General features: G+C 41.8%; 1 protein-coding gene across 1 annotated transcript in view; it reads left to right on the top strand.

Moving 5' to 3' along the window:
- MRPL38 (mitochondrial ribosomal protein L38) overlaps nt 1-19,676 on the top strand; it is a 494,289-nt gene that overhangs the window by 37,561 nt on the left and 437,052 nt on the right. Inside the window, exon 2 of the mRNA XM_044085174.1 lies at nt 17,864-18,067. Within this exon, the coding sequence (XP_043941109.1) occupies nt 17,864-18,067 (204 nt within the window). The remainder of the gene's footprint in view (nt 1-17,863; nt 18,068-19,676) is intronic.

Below are 19,676 nucleotides of genomic sequence, written 5' to 3'. Positions count from 1 at the left end.
ATGCATTTCACTGGCAGGTTTTGAACCCAGGACTCTATGCACTACAGTCAGAACAACATACCACTATGCCAAATCAGCAGCTGCCTGAAAAATAGGAAGACTGAAACTTAATAGCCATCATTTAGTGAATTCATTTCTCACTTCTCAACATAGCTCTTAACCTCAACACAAAAAACACGGACAAACAACAAAGCCAATAATGGGGGAATACAAATTCAGTTCTCACTTCTCACTCACCATATCTCTGAACTGTAAACACAAAAACAATAATGGGGGAATACAAATTGTGTTCTCACTTCTTATCATACCTCTAAACTCTTAGCACAAAAAAAATGTTCTTACTTCTCATCATAACTCTCTCAACTCTTAGTACAAAAAAAAAATCTGGACAAAGCTCAGAGCATAACTTTCAACTGTCAGAGAAAAACAATGTTCTCACTTCTCATCATAGCTCTCAACTCTCTCAGAAATGGTGGTGGCTAGGGATAGTAGGCTCTTTTTACTCTGTATACCTCTAGCCACTAATTGTATTATATGGGGGTATTTGTATACACACACACACACACACACACACACACACACACACACCTCTTACCCTGAATAACGAGTGGTTCCTTACCCTGAGTAGTTCACATTACTCTATCGTTGCTGCCATTAATCCCTGCTCGCAAACTCTGCCCTGAGTAGTTCCCGGCTCGGCAAACTCTGCTGTTTCAGCTTCCTGGCCACTCACAAGTTCCTCTGCTATTCCCGCCAGCTTGCAATTCAGTTCAGCCAGCCGGAAATGATGACGTGAGCTCCTTGAGCTCAATTCTGACTGGTTGCTAGCCTGATGGAGCTGACGTCATTGCGCACGTGATGACATCTGCTCCGACAGCACGAAAAATTTAAAAAAAGCAAAAAAAAATTGGAAATGAAGGGGTGCCACTCTGGAATTGTGACACCCCTTCATTTGGACCCCAAAACTCGTTAAAAACCGAGTAATTCGGAACGGTTGGGAGGTCTGACCCAGACAGCTTCCAAAGCTTCAAGACACCTTCCACCCACCCAAACTGTCAAGCAGCTAGAGTTGAGCTCACTAAAAGACAAGTTTAGGTGTGAAGCCCTTCAGAGCTTTACTGCTGCCAAGGAGTATGCTTCTTTGAGGCATTTAAGGATTGACAGTCAGCTTCTGCTTTCCTTTGTTGGGCAGATGAATTCCAGTTGAGGAAAAAACTTCCATTTTATTATAGTTCCCCTTTAGGAAAGTTATTTTAAAGCTAGGAATGTTTGTTTTAGTGGACTTTCTCGAGACTGTAATGCTCTTTTTAATGGACACTCATTTTTTCTGTCAGTTTAAACTGGTAAACTAGTGTAAACTAACTGAAAACATACTTTCTGTGAGGAGATTGTTTGTTTATTTTTCAGTTATGGGGCTGCCAAGTGTTTTAACTGTTTTTGTTAAAGTAACTTGTATGGACTGGTAGTTTTACCAGCAATTGTTGCTTGTCTCCCCCAGAAAAGAGGCACCATTTTTAGTTTGACTATGAAACAGATGGTCAGTCCTAGTTTTACCAGCAATTGTTGCTTGTCTCCCCCAGAAAAGAGGCACCATTTTTAGTTTGACTATGAAACAGATGGTCAGTCCTTCTTCCAGCCACAAAAAGAAAATGTTAAGTAAACAGACCTTACCACCACAGCAGGCTAGCAATTTGCCTCAGTCACAGGTGGGTGATTCTGCTGTGGCCATTTGTTGTACCTCAGACCACTCATCTTTTACCCCAGATCCCTCTGGTGTAGCAACTGCAGCCACTATGGACTGGCAGTTAGCTATGTCCATAGTGGCTGCAGCCACTATGGACTGGGGGTTAGCTATGTCCTCTCTGGTTTTTGGAGTTCCCTTATTGGGTAAGGGAGAGTAACTCTTGTCAGTCCTGGGAAAGGGAAAAAGGAAGCTTTCCCTTGCTGTGTCAGTATGTGCCCATCCCTGGAGAAATGGTGGCTGCAATTAGTAACACGGTTGCCCCCATTTTCCTGTCAAAAAAGAAACATAAAATCAAACATTTTTCTACTCCTCCTCATATTTCTTTGGCTAGGAGTAATTTACTGGAACTGGCCAATGAATTAATTCAGGCTGTTGATTCTACTTGTAAAGAAGTTTCAAGACAGAGGGATACCTATTTTCCTGAAGAGATTCAAGATTCATTATCTGAACAGAAAGATGCAGAGACTGATTCAAAGATTTGTCCTCAGATTTCTGATTCAGACTTTGAAGGACCTCTGTTTGATTCTCTCTGTGGGGGTTTCTCCTTCTCTGAGACACTGGCTAGACTGTCCCAGTGTTCTCAGTGGGAGAACACAGAGGTTTCTCAGACCCGCAGACAGTACTAGGAGTTGTTACAGAATGATTTTTCCAGAACCTGCACCCCGTTCCTCCTATCCTCTCTGCTTTAGAGAATGTGCGTCTTACTACCTGCAGTTTTACTGATATGTGTAAAGTTCCTCGGTTGTTTACATTTTTATACACTATTCCCAAACCTGATCCAGCAGCTATAGCCTGAGATGACTCCACTAGTGCTAAACACTTGATTCCAATACTACTCTTTCTAATAAGGATGGAAAAATTATTGATGGGTATGATAAGTGTATATTTTTGAACTTTGCTTTTCTGAATTTTGAATTGTCAGGCTATGTTAAAATGTGTTCTGACAAATTGTGAAAGTATGAGGAATGTTCCAGTCTGTGGTTTCTTCTTGTGAAGAAAAAATCTGCTTGAAATGATTTAATTTCTTTTATTGCACAGGTCGCTACTCCTTGTTCGCAGTATGTGTATGACTGTTGATTATACTTTCAGGGCTATGGTCACTGATACTTTTTGTAAGGAGGTTTGCTTGATTACATTCTCAGAACTCCCAGATGATGATAAAATGGGATAAATTCTCCCTTGGATAGAGATTTAGTGTTTGGCTACTCAGCTTCAGAAGTGATCAGAGTGTGATGAAAGGGGCAAGCTGATCCATGGAATTTCTGTGAATTTTTTTTTTTTTCAGCCTTTCTATTCCAAATTGTCCATGGGATTTTCTTTCTCCTCATCCAGTTTTGGCCAAAAAAAACAAAAAAAAAAAACAGAATAAACAGTTCCAACAGAACACAGGTGATCAGATGTTTAAGAAGTGACTAGGGGGCTGCAAAAACTGTCTCAGCCAAGGGCAGTCCAACAAGTTGGTATGATGTTAGAAAGACTTTGTGGCCCCCTCCTACCCTGGTCCTTTTCTCTTCCAGAAAGTCTGAATGTCCCTTTTTTCAGTTTGGCAACAGACTGTTTTAGACAAATGATACTGAAAATCATTCATCAGGATTACAGATGGCAGTGGGAGGAAATTACTCCTTTCCAGGGGATCATTCCTCATCCTGCAGATCAGACTGTATGGTTTCCACCTGTGTCCCGTGCCCCAAAGAGTGATGGAACCAGTTCTTTTTTCCCTGGTGGGGGAAGGAGTTTTATTCAAGGATGCTCTTGGTGCCAAAGAAAGAAAATGCTTGGAGACCAGTTTTGTATTTTCTTTCCTAAACCTGTTAGTGATGGCCAAATTCAAACTGGTGTCATTTCACAACCTGTTTCCTTATCTTCCTCTTTCAAGTTTCCTGGTAACACTAGACAGAAAAGATGCTCATCACATCTCTAGTCATCCAAACTTAAGCTATTTCTTAAGGTTTCCTGTGTCTGGATTACATTATCAGATCTCTGCCTTGCTCTTTGGCCTATCCACTGTACCATGAGTGTTCCTCACAGTGTCTAGATCCAGTTGTAGTTCACTACAGGCTACCTACTTATCTTTGCAGATTCTTTTTCAAAATTTCAGGAATCTCTCTTTCTTGGGTGAGAGATGTTTTGCACAAGCTGGGATTCCAAAAGAACATTCAAAATATTTTCTCGACTCCCTTACATGGGTTTGTGTTCCTGGGATGTTAACTAGACACCTCAGTTCAGAGCTTTTGTTCCGCATGGAAAAAATAGATATTTATTTAGATCTAAGGTTTTCAACTCAGATTTGTTGACTCTGAGGGAATACCTTATGATTTTGGGTCTCATTGCATCTATGATTTTCATGATACCCCCGGCAAGACTCCACATGAGCGAGATGCAGTGGTATCTGAAATCTCTTTGGTCCCAGCATCTACACCCTTTATCTTTTCAGATTCCAGTACTGGGTTTTGTTGAAAGATAAATCTTTTGATGGAGACAGCAGGTATCTTTAAATCAATGGTTTTCTTTCTCTATCTCTGCTCCAAAGCAGTTAGCTCAGATGCTTTGGACTTTGCTTGGTGAGCAGTTTCTGGAAGTATAAAAGTGCAGGGAGTATTGGGCACTAAGTTCAGATGCAAGCACATAAATATCAAGGAGATGCCTGTCCTGATCAAGGCACTCAACTTTCTGAACAGTATTATGCCCCTGGGACCTCTTCAAGTGGTTACAAACAATAGCACAGTCATGGGGTACCTCAGCAAGCAAGGGGGAGCCAGGTAGTACCCTCTTTGCAAGCTAGCCATGTTAACTTGAGATATCGCTTCATAGCACAATTTCACTTTACAGGCATCCTTCATTCTGTCGGAGAAAAATTGTTTGGCAGACCCTCATGAATGGAAATGTGGAGAGTTCCTCAAGTAGACCTTTTTTGCCTCCTCTCTGAACAGTCGATTGGCAAAATTCTGTTCCAGGACTCCATGCAAGAAGGCCTGGAAGGCAGATGCCTTTTCTTTTCTTTGGACAGGAGTGCTCCTTTGTCTTTCCACACTTTCCACTAATGTCCAGGGTACATAGGAATGTTTCTGTATGCCTTTCCACTAATATCCAGGGTTGTTATGAAGATTCAGAAGGAATCGCCCAATATCACTGTGGTGACTCCCTTCTGTCCCAGGCAACCATGGGTCTCCCTTTTGGATATGGCCAGGGGCAATTACCCAAAGCTTCCTCACAAAATGGATCTACTCACACAAGAACAGGGGTGTTTGATGTTTGGGTGTACCAATCATCTTCAACTGACTGCCTGGCTGATAGGGTCTTTATATCTTATTGTATTAGTATCTTATTGTTTTACAAAATTGTTCTTGTACTTCTTTGTTTCTCTTACCTTGTGTACCAGTTTTTTTTATTGTTATCTAAACCATGTATCTTTTCTGTTAACTTCCTTGGAGTTTTTCTCCCCAGGACCCCACTGAAAACGGACACTTTGTGTCCAGCTGGATTTATCCTGGTAAAATAATGTTAAAATAATAAATAAATTTAAGCAAATGGAAAAGTTTTTCTAGTTGGTGTTAACAATATAACTGGCACCTATTCAGTGCTAGTTGTTCTATGGCTTTATAATATTTGTGTGAGTTACTATCCTGTTGCTTTTCTTTTTCTTCTGTCAAGGTTCACTTATCGGCCATTTCAGTGCATCTGCCCATGGATCCTCCTTTTTCAAGGCATTCTCGTGTCAAAACTTTCTTGAAAGGGGTTTTGCATAAGGCGGTTTCATCTAAACCAGTGGCCTCTCTTTGGGATCTTAGGTTAGAAGCTATCACCTGCTCCATTTGAATCGGCTAATCTGGCTGACTTGAGGTTCTTTAACCTGCAAGACAGTTTTACAGATTGCTCTGACCTCTGCAAGAAGGGTGTCTGAGCCGCAAGCTCTTATCGAAAATGGGGTAAGGCTGACTCCCTATAGGGCAGGGTTTCTTTGAGAACTAATACTTTTTGTGTGCCTAAAGTGATATTGGAGATTACTTTGTCACATCCATTCCCTTTTCTTTCTAAAGCCTAAAAGTGAGGGAGAACGATACTCCATATCTTGGATATCCACTATCTTGACAAAATGAAGTCTTTCAGATATTTGGATCAGTTATTCATTTCTTGTGAAGGAAGAAGGGAAAACCCATGTCAAAACAGACCGTTTCCAAATAGATGTCTAAAGCTGTTAACTTTTTTTGTTATTCTAGCCATGACAAATCTATTCCAGGCAGAGTCAACACCCATTCTCCCAGAGTCTTGGCTTCATCTATGGCGTTTTGGAAAGGGGTGGATTGTAGACGTATTCTAGAAGCTCCTACTTGGTCCTCTCTACATGCTTAAGTACTATAGGCTTGATTACTTCTTTAGGTCTAGATCAGGTCTTGTTAGGACCATAATGGTCCTATCTCTATCCCCCTCCCAAATATAGTTGGCTATAGTAATCTACTCATATAGCTAAGGGTACTGCAGCAGTAATTACTATGAAGAACACAATACAGTTGTATAAGCTGAACTTACCAGTAGATGTTGGAATGATCACTGCTGCAGTAGTCGCTCCCTCCTTCCATTCCCCTTGTTTTTTTGGTGTTTATTTTTTTGTGGCCGGCTGTGGACACATTATATTTTGTATTTCTAGCATTGTCCTTTCAGAGTTCAGCATATCTCTCTCTGCTGGCAGGAAAGCTCTGTAGAGTTCTACACCCAAACTTTTCTTTTAGCCATCTCTTGAGCTGCTTGAAATCTTGGGCATGTGGAAGGTGCCCAGAAGCTTTGGAAAGCTGGCCGCCTGTTATATCCCTGGCATATTATAATCCATATAGCTAAGGCATCTGCAGCAGTGATAATTCGAACGTCTGGTGTTGTGGTAAACTCATCTTGCACAACTGTACTGTCACATCCTGAATTACATCATTTTTATGCTGCACTCCAGGAAGGAAATTGGGGAAAAGAGGTCACTGTACTTCATGTTGACCTGGGAGGCAAATGGGTTACATTGAGGCTTCCCTTCTGTCACCACATGAGTGGCATCATCAGACCTCTGTGGAGCCTGTCCACTAGGAAAGTTGCTTCTCCAGAAATTTGAGTAGCATCCAGAAAATGGTCCACAGATGGACATAGCCCAAATCCACTATCTCTTCGTATATAGAATAAACAAAAGCTCCTCTTTGTGTATTGGTCTGCCATACCACTGCCATTGTCACAGTGAGTAGAAGAATTTGTGTCTGCAGGGTGAGAAGGGATGTCCTAATCTCCAGGACCTTGATTTGCAGGCTGGCCTTGCTTGGCCTTCCATGTAATGCCCCCTCACCAGCTTGAGAGCTGAGCCTTCCTTGGTGGTAGCCACCTGGGAACTGGGAACTTGGAAGGGCATGCTTGGGCAACAATTGGAGTGGAGAAGCCACCATGCAGGTGTCTCTGACACATCTCAGAAATCCTGATCTGCTCCGTCATTACAGAATCTCTGCAGCCAGCAACCTAAAGTCCATTGGTAAATTCTCTCTTGATACTCTGTGAAGGGAATTCAGTATATGGTTGCTGTCATGAGCCAAAATGTCCTGAAGCAGGTAGCTGCTTTACACAGTGTTGGCTTGGTAAGTCTTGGATACTCCATGTAGAGTTTGGGGAATCCTTTCTGACTGAAGTTTGGCCTTTCAGAGAAGGGTGTCTAGTGAGCAATCTGTAAAGGTTTTCTGCACTGGCTACTACAGCGGTTTCTGGGACTTTGCAAGGTCTGCTATAATCCTCATGGCCTAGAATAGCTGAAACAGTGTCCCAAGCCTGTATCTGTTTCTCTGGGCATGGAATGGCAAGGTGGTATTTTTCCAGATACAGGCAGACATTGACATCCCTTGGCCTTTGTTTCACTGTATCCAAGACTATGCACTTTGTGAACAGCTTTGGAGCAGAGGATACTCTGAAAGGAAGAACCCAGAATTGGCACCTACCCAGAAGTGTAAAGGCCTTCTAGACTACTTGGAGATATTGACATGCAAATGTGCATCTTGGAAGTCCATCTAGTCTCCTGTGAAAGAATCAGCCACACCACGGCCATCTGGAACTTTTTGTTTTGGTATGAAATTGACGCCCCTTAGGTGTAGAAAGGCCAGAGGTCCTAGGTCTCTAGATTATTTCTGAAGTACAGAGTAGACCATTTTTGATGTGATAGGGCTTCCTTGGATAACTTTATTTTGTAGGAGTTTGAGCCCTTTATTGACGCTATCCTCTTCTTATAGGTTCATAGGTTCATACTAGGCTATCTGCCCAAGGGCATTTATAAGCCTAGCCCATAGTTATTTGGCTTTCGCCATCCCTTTAGTTTGAATAAAACTATGCCTATTATTTTGCTGTGCCTCTGTCAAGCAGTGACACTGAAGTAATCCCTGGGGTATATCTGCGATCCCCCATCTATTGGTCAAGATTCCTCTTGAACAAGGCCAGCGAGGTGCTCTGCCTCACATGTACCGGGATTTTGTTCCACAGCATAGGAGTCTCTGGGTGATGAATCTGTCCCTCCAGCACGTTCTATTAATAACCGTGTCAAGGTTTAAGTCTCCCGCCCTTGTGGTTCTGAGGGATCTAGATTTTTTGAGGTGAAGCATATTCATCAAATCAGGGTTTGACATGGCCTTATATGTCAGGCACAGGTCACCTCTGAGCAAGAGGTATGAGACTGAATAGAGCTGGAGTTCTTTCAGTCGGGCAGCATAAGACGTATTTTTGAGACCCTTTATCCTTTTGGTGAGGAACTTTTGGGGCCTTTCCAGCTGCTGCAGGTGTCGGGTCAGATACATTCCGAATGGGGCATTGTACTCAATCATAGGTCTAATGAGTGATGAGTACAGGGGGACGATGACCTCCCTTGATCTAGATGTGAATCCCTTCATGATTAGGTGGGCAATGTAGAAGGTTTCCCTAACTACTTTAGCAACATGAGTGTCAAACGAAAGGCTACTGTCAACCTGGGTCCCCAGATCCCTGATGACTTCTTCTGTGCTCAGTGGATTGCCACCTATATGGTAGCTAGGGGTAACCTTGTTTTTCCCGAAGAGTATGACTATGCATTTCTTGGCATTTAACTTTAGGCCATGGCTCTGGCACCAGTTATCCGTTTCTGTGAGGCCCTTCTGAAGGATATCTGTGTCAGATGTGTTTTCGACTATGGCGCCCAGTTTGCAGTCATCTGCAGACTTTGTCAGCCATAACCCTCCTGTGTTTGCTTGTACTTCAGAAAAGTAGATGCCGAACAAGAGTGGACCCAGGACTGAGCCCTGTGGGACACCACTTGTGACAGGCTTTGAGTCTGACATGGCTCCAGCAACTCTGACCCTGTGGGTTCTGTCACTTAGCCAGTTTGCAACCCATCTTGTGATGTATGGGTTTACATTCAAGCTGATGAGTTTTTCGATGATACCTGAGTGGGGTATTGTGTCGAAGGCCTTTGCCAGGTCAAGGTAGGCTGTATGAACTGCCTTTCCCTCATCAATGGCCTTGGTGACTGTCTCGAAAAAGTCAACCAAGTTTAAAAGCATGATCTGCATTTGACAAAGCCAAACTGGGTTGGATCCAAAGTCTGCAAGTTCCCTATGTCTTTATTTATGAGTTCCATTATGATCCTCTCCATGGCTTTGCAGATAAGGCTTGTCAAGCTAATGGGATGGTAATTTCCAGGGTCGGTGGAGGCACCGCCCTTGTGAAGTGGGACCACAGTCGCCGTCGCCACTCCTTGGGTAATGATCCTGAGGTGAGGCTAAGATTAAACAACTGTCCTAACTGCGGGTTTAATTCCTCATTGAGTTCGTGGAGCACACAGCCGGGGACACCATCCGGTCCCACGGATGCTGTGTTTTTTGCTTTGGAGAGAGCAGTTCTCACCTGGGCGTTGGAGATGTTTGGGGGGCTACAATCCTCTGGTATAGATATCTCTCCTTTTGGGAGAAGTTTGCACTGAACCTGTCAGCCAGTATGTTGGCAATGTGTGTAGGTTCAGTAATCTTCACATCATTTTGAACTAATTCTGAGCATATCTGGGAGTTCTCCTCCTAGGTTTCTAACATAGCTAAAGAAGGCCTTATGATTGTCTTTTGAGTCCTTGGCGATTTTTCTCTCAAAATTTGCCTTGGATGATTTTATGAGAGCTCTTAGTTTTTTACTTATAATGATCAAAGGTGTCTTACCTTTCAAGGATTTTGCTCTATCTTGTAGTAGCTTCCTCCTTTTGTTGTAGAGCTTGTTTATGGCTGGGGTCCACCAGACTGGACGCTTGCCTTTGGTACAAAGAGTCTTAGTTTTGTTTGGGATTGCCTGATCCATGCAGTCCTGTAGGTGCTGGTAGAAGGCATTTGTAAGTGATTCAGCGGTTTGAGTAATGTTTACCACTGGCTCAGGGGCCTTAAAGGAGACCACACTAGTTTTTAGAAGTGTGAAGTCGGCTTTTGAGAAGTTTTTCACTGTGGTCTTTTTATTTCAGGTGGGGCGGGATGAGGACCTCCAGCGAGATTAGTTTATGATCTGATCTCACCAGTGAGGGGTATACTTCGGTGTTGAACATTGTGATCCCATGTTCGTGATGATGAGATCAAGTATGTTTTCTCCTCTTGTGGGGATGGTGACTAGTTGTTCCATGGCATTTGAGTTTATGAACTCCAGGAACCTTTGGGCTAGAGTGTTTGGGCTTGAGTAGTGTTCCCAGTCTATATTATGGTAGTTGAAGTCATCTAGTATGATGGTGTTTGGAGATACATTTATCCCCTCCATTGTTTTCAGGAAGGCCATGTGAGGTTCCTGAGTTTGAGAGGGTGGCCTGTAACATGCTACAAATTGCAGAGCAGTCTTGCCTATGGTTAATTGCACCTGGATGGTCTCCGATGCATCGTGCGTTGCCACCAACCTTGAGGTGTGGGTGTCCTTTATGAATATGGACACCCCCCCTCCTTTCTTGGTGTTGTCCGGATTTTGGGGCCGGAACGCATGATATGAGGTGAAACCTGATAGTGCTGAGGTGCTCTCAGGAGCCTTGAACCAGGTTTCAGTCACAGCACAGACATCAATGTTCTCCATACTGAGAAGGGCCTCGAGTGCGTGCATCTTGAGATTGAGACTTCTGGCATTGAGCAGCATTACCCTTAGTTTTTACTTTTTGTGTTCTAGGGTGGTAGGTTTAGAATTTGAGCCTTGCCTAAAAAGGCACTATGGGGTGGCAAGAGCCTTTGCCAATATCCGAAGCCTAGGGGTGACAGGTGCAAGCCGTCCCTTGCGAAGCGTGGCTTGTCCAGCATGTCATCCCAGGCAGACAGACATTGGATCCCCTTTGAATGACACCAGAATTTAAGCCAATTATTAAAGCTGATCATCTTATCACTGTATTGTGGCATCATTCTAGGTGAAGGTAGGATACTGCTCAAGATCAGGGTCATACCTGCCTGGGCTACATAATCAGAGAGCTCCTCAATGTCTCTTTTCATGTAGTCCAAGAAGGTACGTCTCAGGTCGTTGACACCAGCGTGGACAATGACTGAGTCGTACTTGTACCTGCTGTTGAGAGACCTGAGTGCTTGTGTTATGTGGCGGATTCTAGCGCCCGACAGGCAGCTTACTGTGACCTTCTCCTTACTCAGTCTGGTGAGCGGGACGTCAGTGTGTCTGACTATGGAGTCACCTATGACAAGTATGTTTGGTGTTGTATTTGGCCTTAAGGGCAGTGACTGCTTTGCACACTGATTTTGTTGTTTATGTGTTGCTTGTGTGGTGTATTGAGTTTGCAGTTGCTTGGGTGTCTGCTTTGGAGGCCTCTGCTGTTTAGGTAAATTTTTACTCAGAGCCTTCGAGTATGTCTTAGTGTGTTTATGTGTTTGATTCAGTGGTGTGGTTGAGTTATGTGAGACTGGTATTGTGGTGTGTGTAGTTGCCTTCTCCTCCTGCCTGGTCTTGCCAGTCCTGAGTTGAGAGAGCTCAGCCTCCAGTCTGGCTAAATAGCTGCATCTCTCACAAGTGTTAGTGTTACGTGGGAGGAGGAGAGGGTTGTCCGTGTACATGAGGCAATTGTAACATTGTCTCAGAATTCCCAGATTCACCAACTGGGCAGGAGAGGACGCCAGCATCTGACCCTTCGACATGCTAGAAAGAATTATGAGTTGGTATGAGACAGAAAAGTAGTGGGCTTAGCAGGGACGTGGGCACTCCTGGGGGGTTTTGCTAGTGAGAGATTTGTATAATATAGGAGTGCTTGACCTGCAAAGAGAATGCTTATAAGACAAGGGATATGCTTATAAGACAAGTGCTGAGATATTGAGAAGAAAAAGCTATTTGGAACAAGTGCTGCACTTTTTAGTGTAGGTGTAAACTGTTTAGGTTCCTAACAGGGTATGTATGTCAAGTAGGGGAAGTTATAGCGCAGCTGTGGTTGAGAGGAAGAGGATCACACTTGTGGCTTACCATGCAGGCACTGAAGGGACAGATTACCTCTAACTGCCATAGGAGTGGAGCAGTCAGGCAAAGCCCCCCCCCCCCCCCCACACACACACACACACACACAAGCTGGAGACTGCATAATCCCCTGAGTTGATTTAGAATTTCTATAATTTGAAAGCTGTCTGCCTTGGAAACTACCACATCAAAATGATTTCTTCTATGGCTGTTGAAAACTGTGCTTCTGTTGGCCTCACAAATAATAACCTGGACTGTTTTAACATCCTAGTGAAGAGCTGTTGAGTGGCCATAAAGTTCACACCAACAGCTGTGAGGGTTTTACTTTGCTTTTCACTATACTTCAGTTTTGCCATAAGTAGCAAGCTACAAATATCAGAGCCATTGAAAGGGGCATTAAAGATAGGCACATTGAAATTCTCTGCAGAATCTCTGAGGTGGAACCAGGGGTTGCAGTGTAGGAGAACTCTAGTAGCTGTCTGACTAGCTTCATCTTCCACTTGTTGTGGAAAAAAATGCATGGTGATATTGCCAGTAGTAAAATAGTAGCTACTTGCTTGGAAGGCTTTGTATACAGCTGTCAGACATCTTTTCCAGCATTTTAAGCATCTAGTCAATAAGATTGTGATGGAATCTAAGCATGCATGCCTGTTAACTAAGTCTTTGGAATGAAAAGCTGGAGTATACATAGGCCAGCCCACTTCAAACTGCCCAAAGCAGTCCACATCCCCTGACTTTTCCTTTGGAGGGATTACTGGCATTACTGAGCAGTTAGAACATTCTTAGGACCACTGCAGTGTTCTGCAATGAACAGTTCCAGTAGGTGGCTAGAAAGTCATGTTGGCCTCCTAGGCATGGAGCCAAAATGTTGGGTTCCTTCCACTTTGTGGAGTCAAGTGACATCCTGTTGCCACAGGGTCAGTAGCACACACACCTTTGGTGCAGAAGGCTGTGTTCTCTTCCTATACCAGGTAGACTGATTTGCTGACACTGCAGACCAGTATAATAGGAAACTGCACTCCTGAGTGTGTAGTCCTTTGAAAACAAGAGGAAGATGCATGAGGCCCAAATGCAGCTGCACCTGCAACATGGAGTTTATAACTAGCATAAGTCTGTATCTGAAGAGACTAACCTATAGAATTGAACAGAATGTAGTGACCTAACAGAAGGTGCATCAAAAGAAAGAGATATCAAGGTGCAGGTCAGAAAGAGAGGAGTCCCCACTTATTCTCATTGACTGTGTCTTGGTTTATAAGGGCAGTCATCAACAACATGAATGGGCAGTTTGTATTCTGTGGTATCAGAGGAAGCTTCCCTTGCCTTGTAGGAATTTTAAGGGGATGAAGGGAACATTCCAAAAGGACAGATTTTTTCCTCCTTAGATTTAGATAAAGGGTTCTCACTAGGAGTTTCTGCCTTGGGAGATGGACTGTTAGAAGGCATTGACTAGGTATTAACCTGTTTAGAATAATTTTTTTTTGTTATTGGCACATTTTATCAAACATCTTGCAAGGTATTGCAGTCAAATTTTAGGTGTTGGGCACCCAAGCAGACCACACACGCATTATGTTTATCCTGTGGAAGACTTTTATGTCCACAAGAGTCACATTTTGTAAATTCTGATGGCTGCTTATCTATGAGTAGAACTATATTAAAGAAGCTTAATTTGTAACCACCAGAAGCTGCCTGTTAAAATGCTAGGCAACACAAAAAATGGCAAACCTCCCAAGTTTAGACTCTGTAATCAGCTACACTAGTGCAGGTGACCTACTTTTTGAGAGGTGATAATGCTGTTGCAGGGTAAAGTAATTTTCTCAGAATGGTAGTGAATTTCTAAATAGTATAATTCAACTCCAAGATCCAGGCAATGCTGGTTGGTACATAGGTGAAACGTCTTTATGTTGCATTACTCTTGGCAATCCTATAAAATTTGTTCAGTTCTGTAAGTGCCGAAGTATGTGGAGCCGTCTCTCTCTTTACACGCTGAGACTAGGATAAATCAAAGTACACTCAGAATTCTTTTAGTTAAAATCTTGGTACATTACAAAATTGCTTGCACTAAAATCTGAAAACTCATTTGGGAGGAATCTTCCTTCCTACTCATTGCTCTGAGTTCATCCCATGATACAAAGCTACTACAAAAATCATTTAAAATGTGTAGGTTTACAATGATTGATTCTGGATGGTATATTGAATGATTATGTTAATGAAGTGTCTTTCTTGTATTGACTGAGCCTTCCTTGTACTACAGATTACATCATACCTGCTATTGTTTTCTTGTGAATAAACTTAATGAACGTAACTTTTATTTATTTATTTTTTTATAGTACCTTAGATCTTTAAATTACCTTTAGATCTTTTTATGGAGAGCTTTCCCTGTTTCCAGCTAATCACCTCTAGATACGTACTCTCTACAAGTGTTTGATATTACTGGGCTGTAACACCCCCCCCCCCCCCCCAACACACACATGCACACACTGTTATGAAACTACGAGCAAACAAATGTGTTTTTTCCCTCTTATTTTAGTATTTAAAAAAAATAGTAAACAAATAAGTAAATAAAATGGCACTGCTACTTGCAGTGATGCCACTACAAACTAAGCAGGTTGTAGCTGTGTTCATTTTCTGTGCCTTGTTTCTATAGCTGAGTTTAACTGTCCAGGGGAAAAAAATAGATTAAACTTGTATGCTTGGTTGCAGTTTTCAAGCTAGTCATAATGGCAAAATGCCTAGTTATCCAGTCAAACATACCTGTTTAGTGTTCCAGAAACTAGCATTTTAATGTACAAATGTGTTGAAGGAGGTAATTTTCAATTGTCGTGCTGCCTATTATCAGCTTGAGTGTCTTCTTTGTGCAGAATGTACTTAAACACAGCTTCTAAAAAGGTGAAACACCTTGCCTCCTTGAAGTCATCCATGGTACCCATGTGGTCCTCCTACTTTGATGAATACCACTAAAGCAGTTTGCCTTTAAATATGTATTTCTCTTCAGCTAAGCTGTCCACTTTGTATTTTTGACTAACTCGCCTTACCAGTCTCTATATGACAAGCTGGCTACAGACATTGCATTTTACTGTCTCTATGGTTGCTGTTCTGTGCCTTTGACCAGTTGTATAAATTATTTAAAATGTTTTAAGTGTTTTTGTACAAATTCTAACAAAACATTTGTGATTCCCTTATTTTAATAGTATTTGCTTTACTTTGTGCCAGGTTGTGGCTAAAAAAGGACTTTGACTTTTCCGTTTTACCTGGTTAATAGTAATTAAAAAATAGCTGATTGTAGTGCACTGACTTAAAAAAAAACAAAAAAAAAACAAAAAAAAAAACTGTGCTGTATTTTGTGCCCTTCCAACACCAGACACTTGGAGCCTGCCTTACTGCTCGCCTTGTCTTACAAATTGAGTGCTGCATTGTTTTACTGGAGGCAGAGTAATGTTGGCAGTACCATGTTCCACTGAAGGGTAGCGCCTGTAGAAAAAAATAGTCTTGATTTGGATACTTCATGTTTTTTTTGTTCCAGAAATTTAGTGGTGTGTTAACAAGGGTAGTGGCTTATCCCAGGAGGAGCTATTGCTTTGACCTGCTATTCAAATTGGAATCCAAGCCCAAAGCAGGGGATAGCTTTGTGATTGTAGTTCAGGGTTCTTGGCAGGTGCTTCCACAGGCATAATGGTTGCATAGTTTCTAAATGTTAATTTGTTAGACAGAAGTTTTACTTTCCGATGTGTTTATCTGTTGTTTGATAGTCTAGCCAAAAGGGAAAACTAAGAGAGTTGAGTTCACATGTGTGTCACTCGCAGTAACTGAAGATAACTTACTATAAGGCAAATGAACTGATAGTGTCGGGACATTTTTGTGCACATCCTGTGCTAAAGACAAAGCACAGAAATAACAGGAAATGTATATGAAACATGTGTGACATAAAATATACATTGCCTTGTACCAGTCTAAGCATTGGCAAACATCATCTGTTATAGTAGCATGAAAATTATACTGTAAACCTAAAGTTAATTTCAGATAAGATTGAAGAAAAGAAATAACTAGCATGGCCCAATAGTGTAGAGGGATAAAGCCCTAACCTGGATGGCCAATTTATGATTAGCAGCAGGGGTGCTGGAACAACTTGGCAAAGGAGAAAATGAATGCGTAACCAGCATTGGCTTGCCCAACCTGGAAGGGGAGAAAGACAGGTCAGTTCTCATTGGTGACACCTACAGGAGTCTATATGAATTACATCAACAATGAACATTGAGTGTAGTTGCACAGTGGTGCAGCACTTGTAAGACGTTTGACATGTTGTTTGTGAGGCAGCTATGGTGAATGCTTCCTCTTACGGTTCATTCTGTTTTCACTCTGGGAGAATGTGGGCTATAAGGTTGTCATTCCCCAGGACCAAACAGGTCAGTTGAACTGCCAGAGGGTAGTAAAGCTTGTTGGCCAGCCGAAGGTTGAAATTAACTGTATACCTTTAATTATGTACATGTTATGAGCATCTACAGCATTCCCAGGTCATACTCTGTAACCCATTTTCATGTTTGTTTGAGTGGTCTAGTGTCATTGATTTGAGTATGAAGCGATTTACTGGAGTGTGGCCTCCGTGTGATAAGGAACTGGTGTGTACCTTGCTGTTCACACAAATTGTTGACCAAGCTGTTGTGTTCAAGGCTCCATGTGCTAAATTTGCCCAAGATATTTCCCAATGATTCAACATTCTTGCATCCTTGTGAGAAGGTTATCTTACCACTGTCTGTGTTGCTCAGTTTAACAAGGTCAGTGATGGGCTGCTAGATGGTGACTGACTGTAAAAGTGTGCTGCTGGAACATTGTTTGCAACTTACCGTTTAGACATTTTCTTATCTGAATGTCAAATGTCACGTGTGCACCCTTTCAGTAATGCTGTCTTCTGTTGGTTGTGGACTTTGTTTTAAAAACATTTTAGGGTGAGACTCCCTGGTATATTTATACAGTTTCTCCCTTTTAAGTTGACTACTGACATTGTAGGCGTTGATCCCAGTTATACTTGGCATAGCTAATGGGTTATAACCAGTGAGAAACCAATAGAATTGGTTATACTCCAGGATGATTTTGAGAGCAGGCAAAGGATATTGAATAACTGCTGATACACTGACTGCCTCACATACCTGTACATTCTCAATACTTGCTCACCATCACCCTGTTTTTCAGAATTTAATTTAGTTGTAGGAATAGCACAGGGTTACAGGCGAAAACATTGTTATGTCACAACTTTTTACTTCTTTGGGTTTGCTTCTTACAAGGATGCCTTCTGTGTGAATCTGCACGCAGTCTCTTTATGGTTTTGCCATGGTCTCTTGTTTTCCTTTTACGTGACAAAAGGCAAGTTGATAGGAGAACCAGTGATTCTCTGAATTGCCCCTAGGTATGCACCATCTGTAAGTGCCTCTGTTTGTCTTGCAGTGGCATAGTATCCATTTCAGGACTGGTGGTTTGCCTTGCATGTTGGGTACCGGGAGAGGCTTTATCTTTCATGATCCTGAGTAGATTGGTGTTGGAAACTGAAAAAAAAATGTACCTAAACAAATATACCAATATCTCTGTTTTTTTTTGAATTAAGTGTTTTGTTTCTTTTTTTAGTTTGCTTGATTTCTTAAATTTACTGCTGCATTGTGACATTTAATTTTACACTAGTTTTTGTCCTTCTAATTTCAGCTGTTTTATTTAAGAGGGCTGATCCACTTGGGCCCATGCCCAATGAGAATATTGATGCACAGAATTTAGAATCACTTGAGAATTACCGCAGTTACCGCAGTTACGTTCGCTACCTTAAAGTGGCAGAGCAAGAAGCCACAAAGTCACATTGGTGGAAAACGTATAAACATTACATTGCACAGGATAGTAGTGAAAGCTTTGCAGGTTGGTACTTTTAGTGAATTTAATTTAACATATTTATTTTTGGGAAAATAACCATGTTGGATGTTTATCTCTTTTACAAATCTTTAAAATGGAGATTTAAACTATCTCTTTGTGAGGCACCATTGGATACCGATACCTTATTACTTTGACATGATTAAAGATCTGCTGACTCATGAGTCTGTTCCTTGTGGATGAGGATTTAAAGATAGGAAGACAAAGTAGTTACATGAATTTAGGAGGTGTCTACTCTTTCTGTGTGCTATTGTTTTCAACCAAAAAAAAAAAAATTACTTTTCATTCCAGGATTGTCCGTCTTGTGACACCTTTTTAGGTGTCGGGGGGGGGGGGGTTATGAAATGTGCAGAATATTGGCAAACTTTTCATACATTGAATTTGTCAGTGTCTATATTTTAAACACTAATCCTTTACTGGTAATGATTGTAGTGACTTTACTGTGTGTTGCCGTTTTCAGATTGTGAAATATTAACTGCCTCATTTAGGTGGACCTCTGGTATGCAAGTCTGTCGGATATCCATCAAGGAACACCTTTCCAGTCACTGGCACCAAACCAACTCCATCTTATCATTGTCTTCTTCCATATCTTTTTCTCTCTCTCGCTCTCTCTGTTTCTGATTCTCGAAGTCTCTTCCTTTCTACCTTATAAAGCTTTCCTACTGTCATCTGCCTTAGGAGTCTGTTAAATTTCCCGTCTTCCTGACTTCTCTTCTCTCATCTGCTTTGCACATGTGTGCCATATTACCAGTACTTATGGCTGATTCCACAGTCCTTGTAAGAAGACCTTTCTCTTGAGATCATCTGCTTGTTTGGTCTTGACTGGCAGTCTTCATGTTTTCTATTTAATGCTCCTCCTGTACTGACTGCCAATTTGTTAATACACCCCCACACTGTTTTTGTCTCCTACTCCGCTCTGTTGTAATTGTACTGTGTATACCTGATATGTGTAATGCAATGGTAATTGATTTATATGTTGAACATTTTAAGGGATTTGTTAACTGCAGACTTCATTGACGTATAACAGTCATCTGTGAAAATGTTTTGGATTAGAAGCTTTATTAATTGCATATTTTTACTGTGTTTTACTGTTCTAATGATATTATTATTATTCTCTCTCAAATTTTACCTGCTTAGTAGCTGTTTATTGTCAGCCTTTTCTCCTTGAGCCCCCAATGGGCTCCATCTACTTGAAGTCCCTTATCACAAATGCAGCTACTTTACATTTTTTGAGAACCAAATATTTCCATGGGAAAAAAAAAATCGGACATGTTTTCAAGAGAGTAGTGCACACATTATTGCAAGTTTGTGAGTCAAAGTGGTAGAAACAGTGCTGAAAGAAAGTGTTTTTTTGTGCAGAAATATACTCAAAGGCTGATCACAAACCAGAACAAAGGACACTAGATGATTAATTCATTAACACCTGCACTCTGTGAAAAGTTCCATCTTAGGCTGCATACATTTTTAAAATCGTGGGCCTTTTGATTTTTTTTAACATCATGCAGGCATAGACAACACCACAGAGGTGCACATACATAGTCCCCAGACTAAACTGCTGCAAAAGAAAATGCACCTTGCTGCAGAAGCAGGTACTGCT

Source organism: Protopterus annectens, chromosome 10.part0, assembly GCF_019279795.1.
Source record: "Protopterus annectens isolate FY-2018-M chromosome 10.part0, PAN1.0, whole genome shotgun sequence".
Classification (NCBI taxonomy): Eukaryota; Metazoa; Chordata; order Ceratodontiformes; family Protopteridae; genus Protopterus; species Protopterus annectens.
This window is presented reverse-complemented; position numbering and strand designations above follow the sequence as displayed.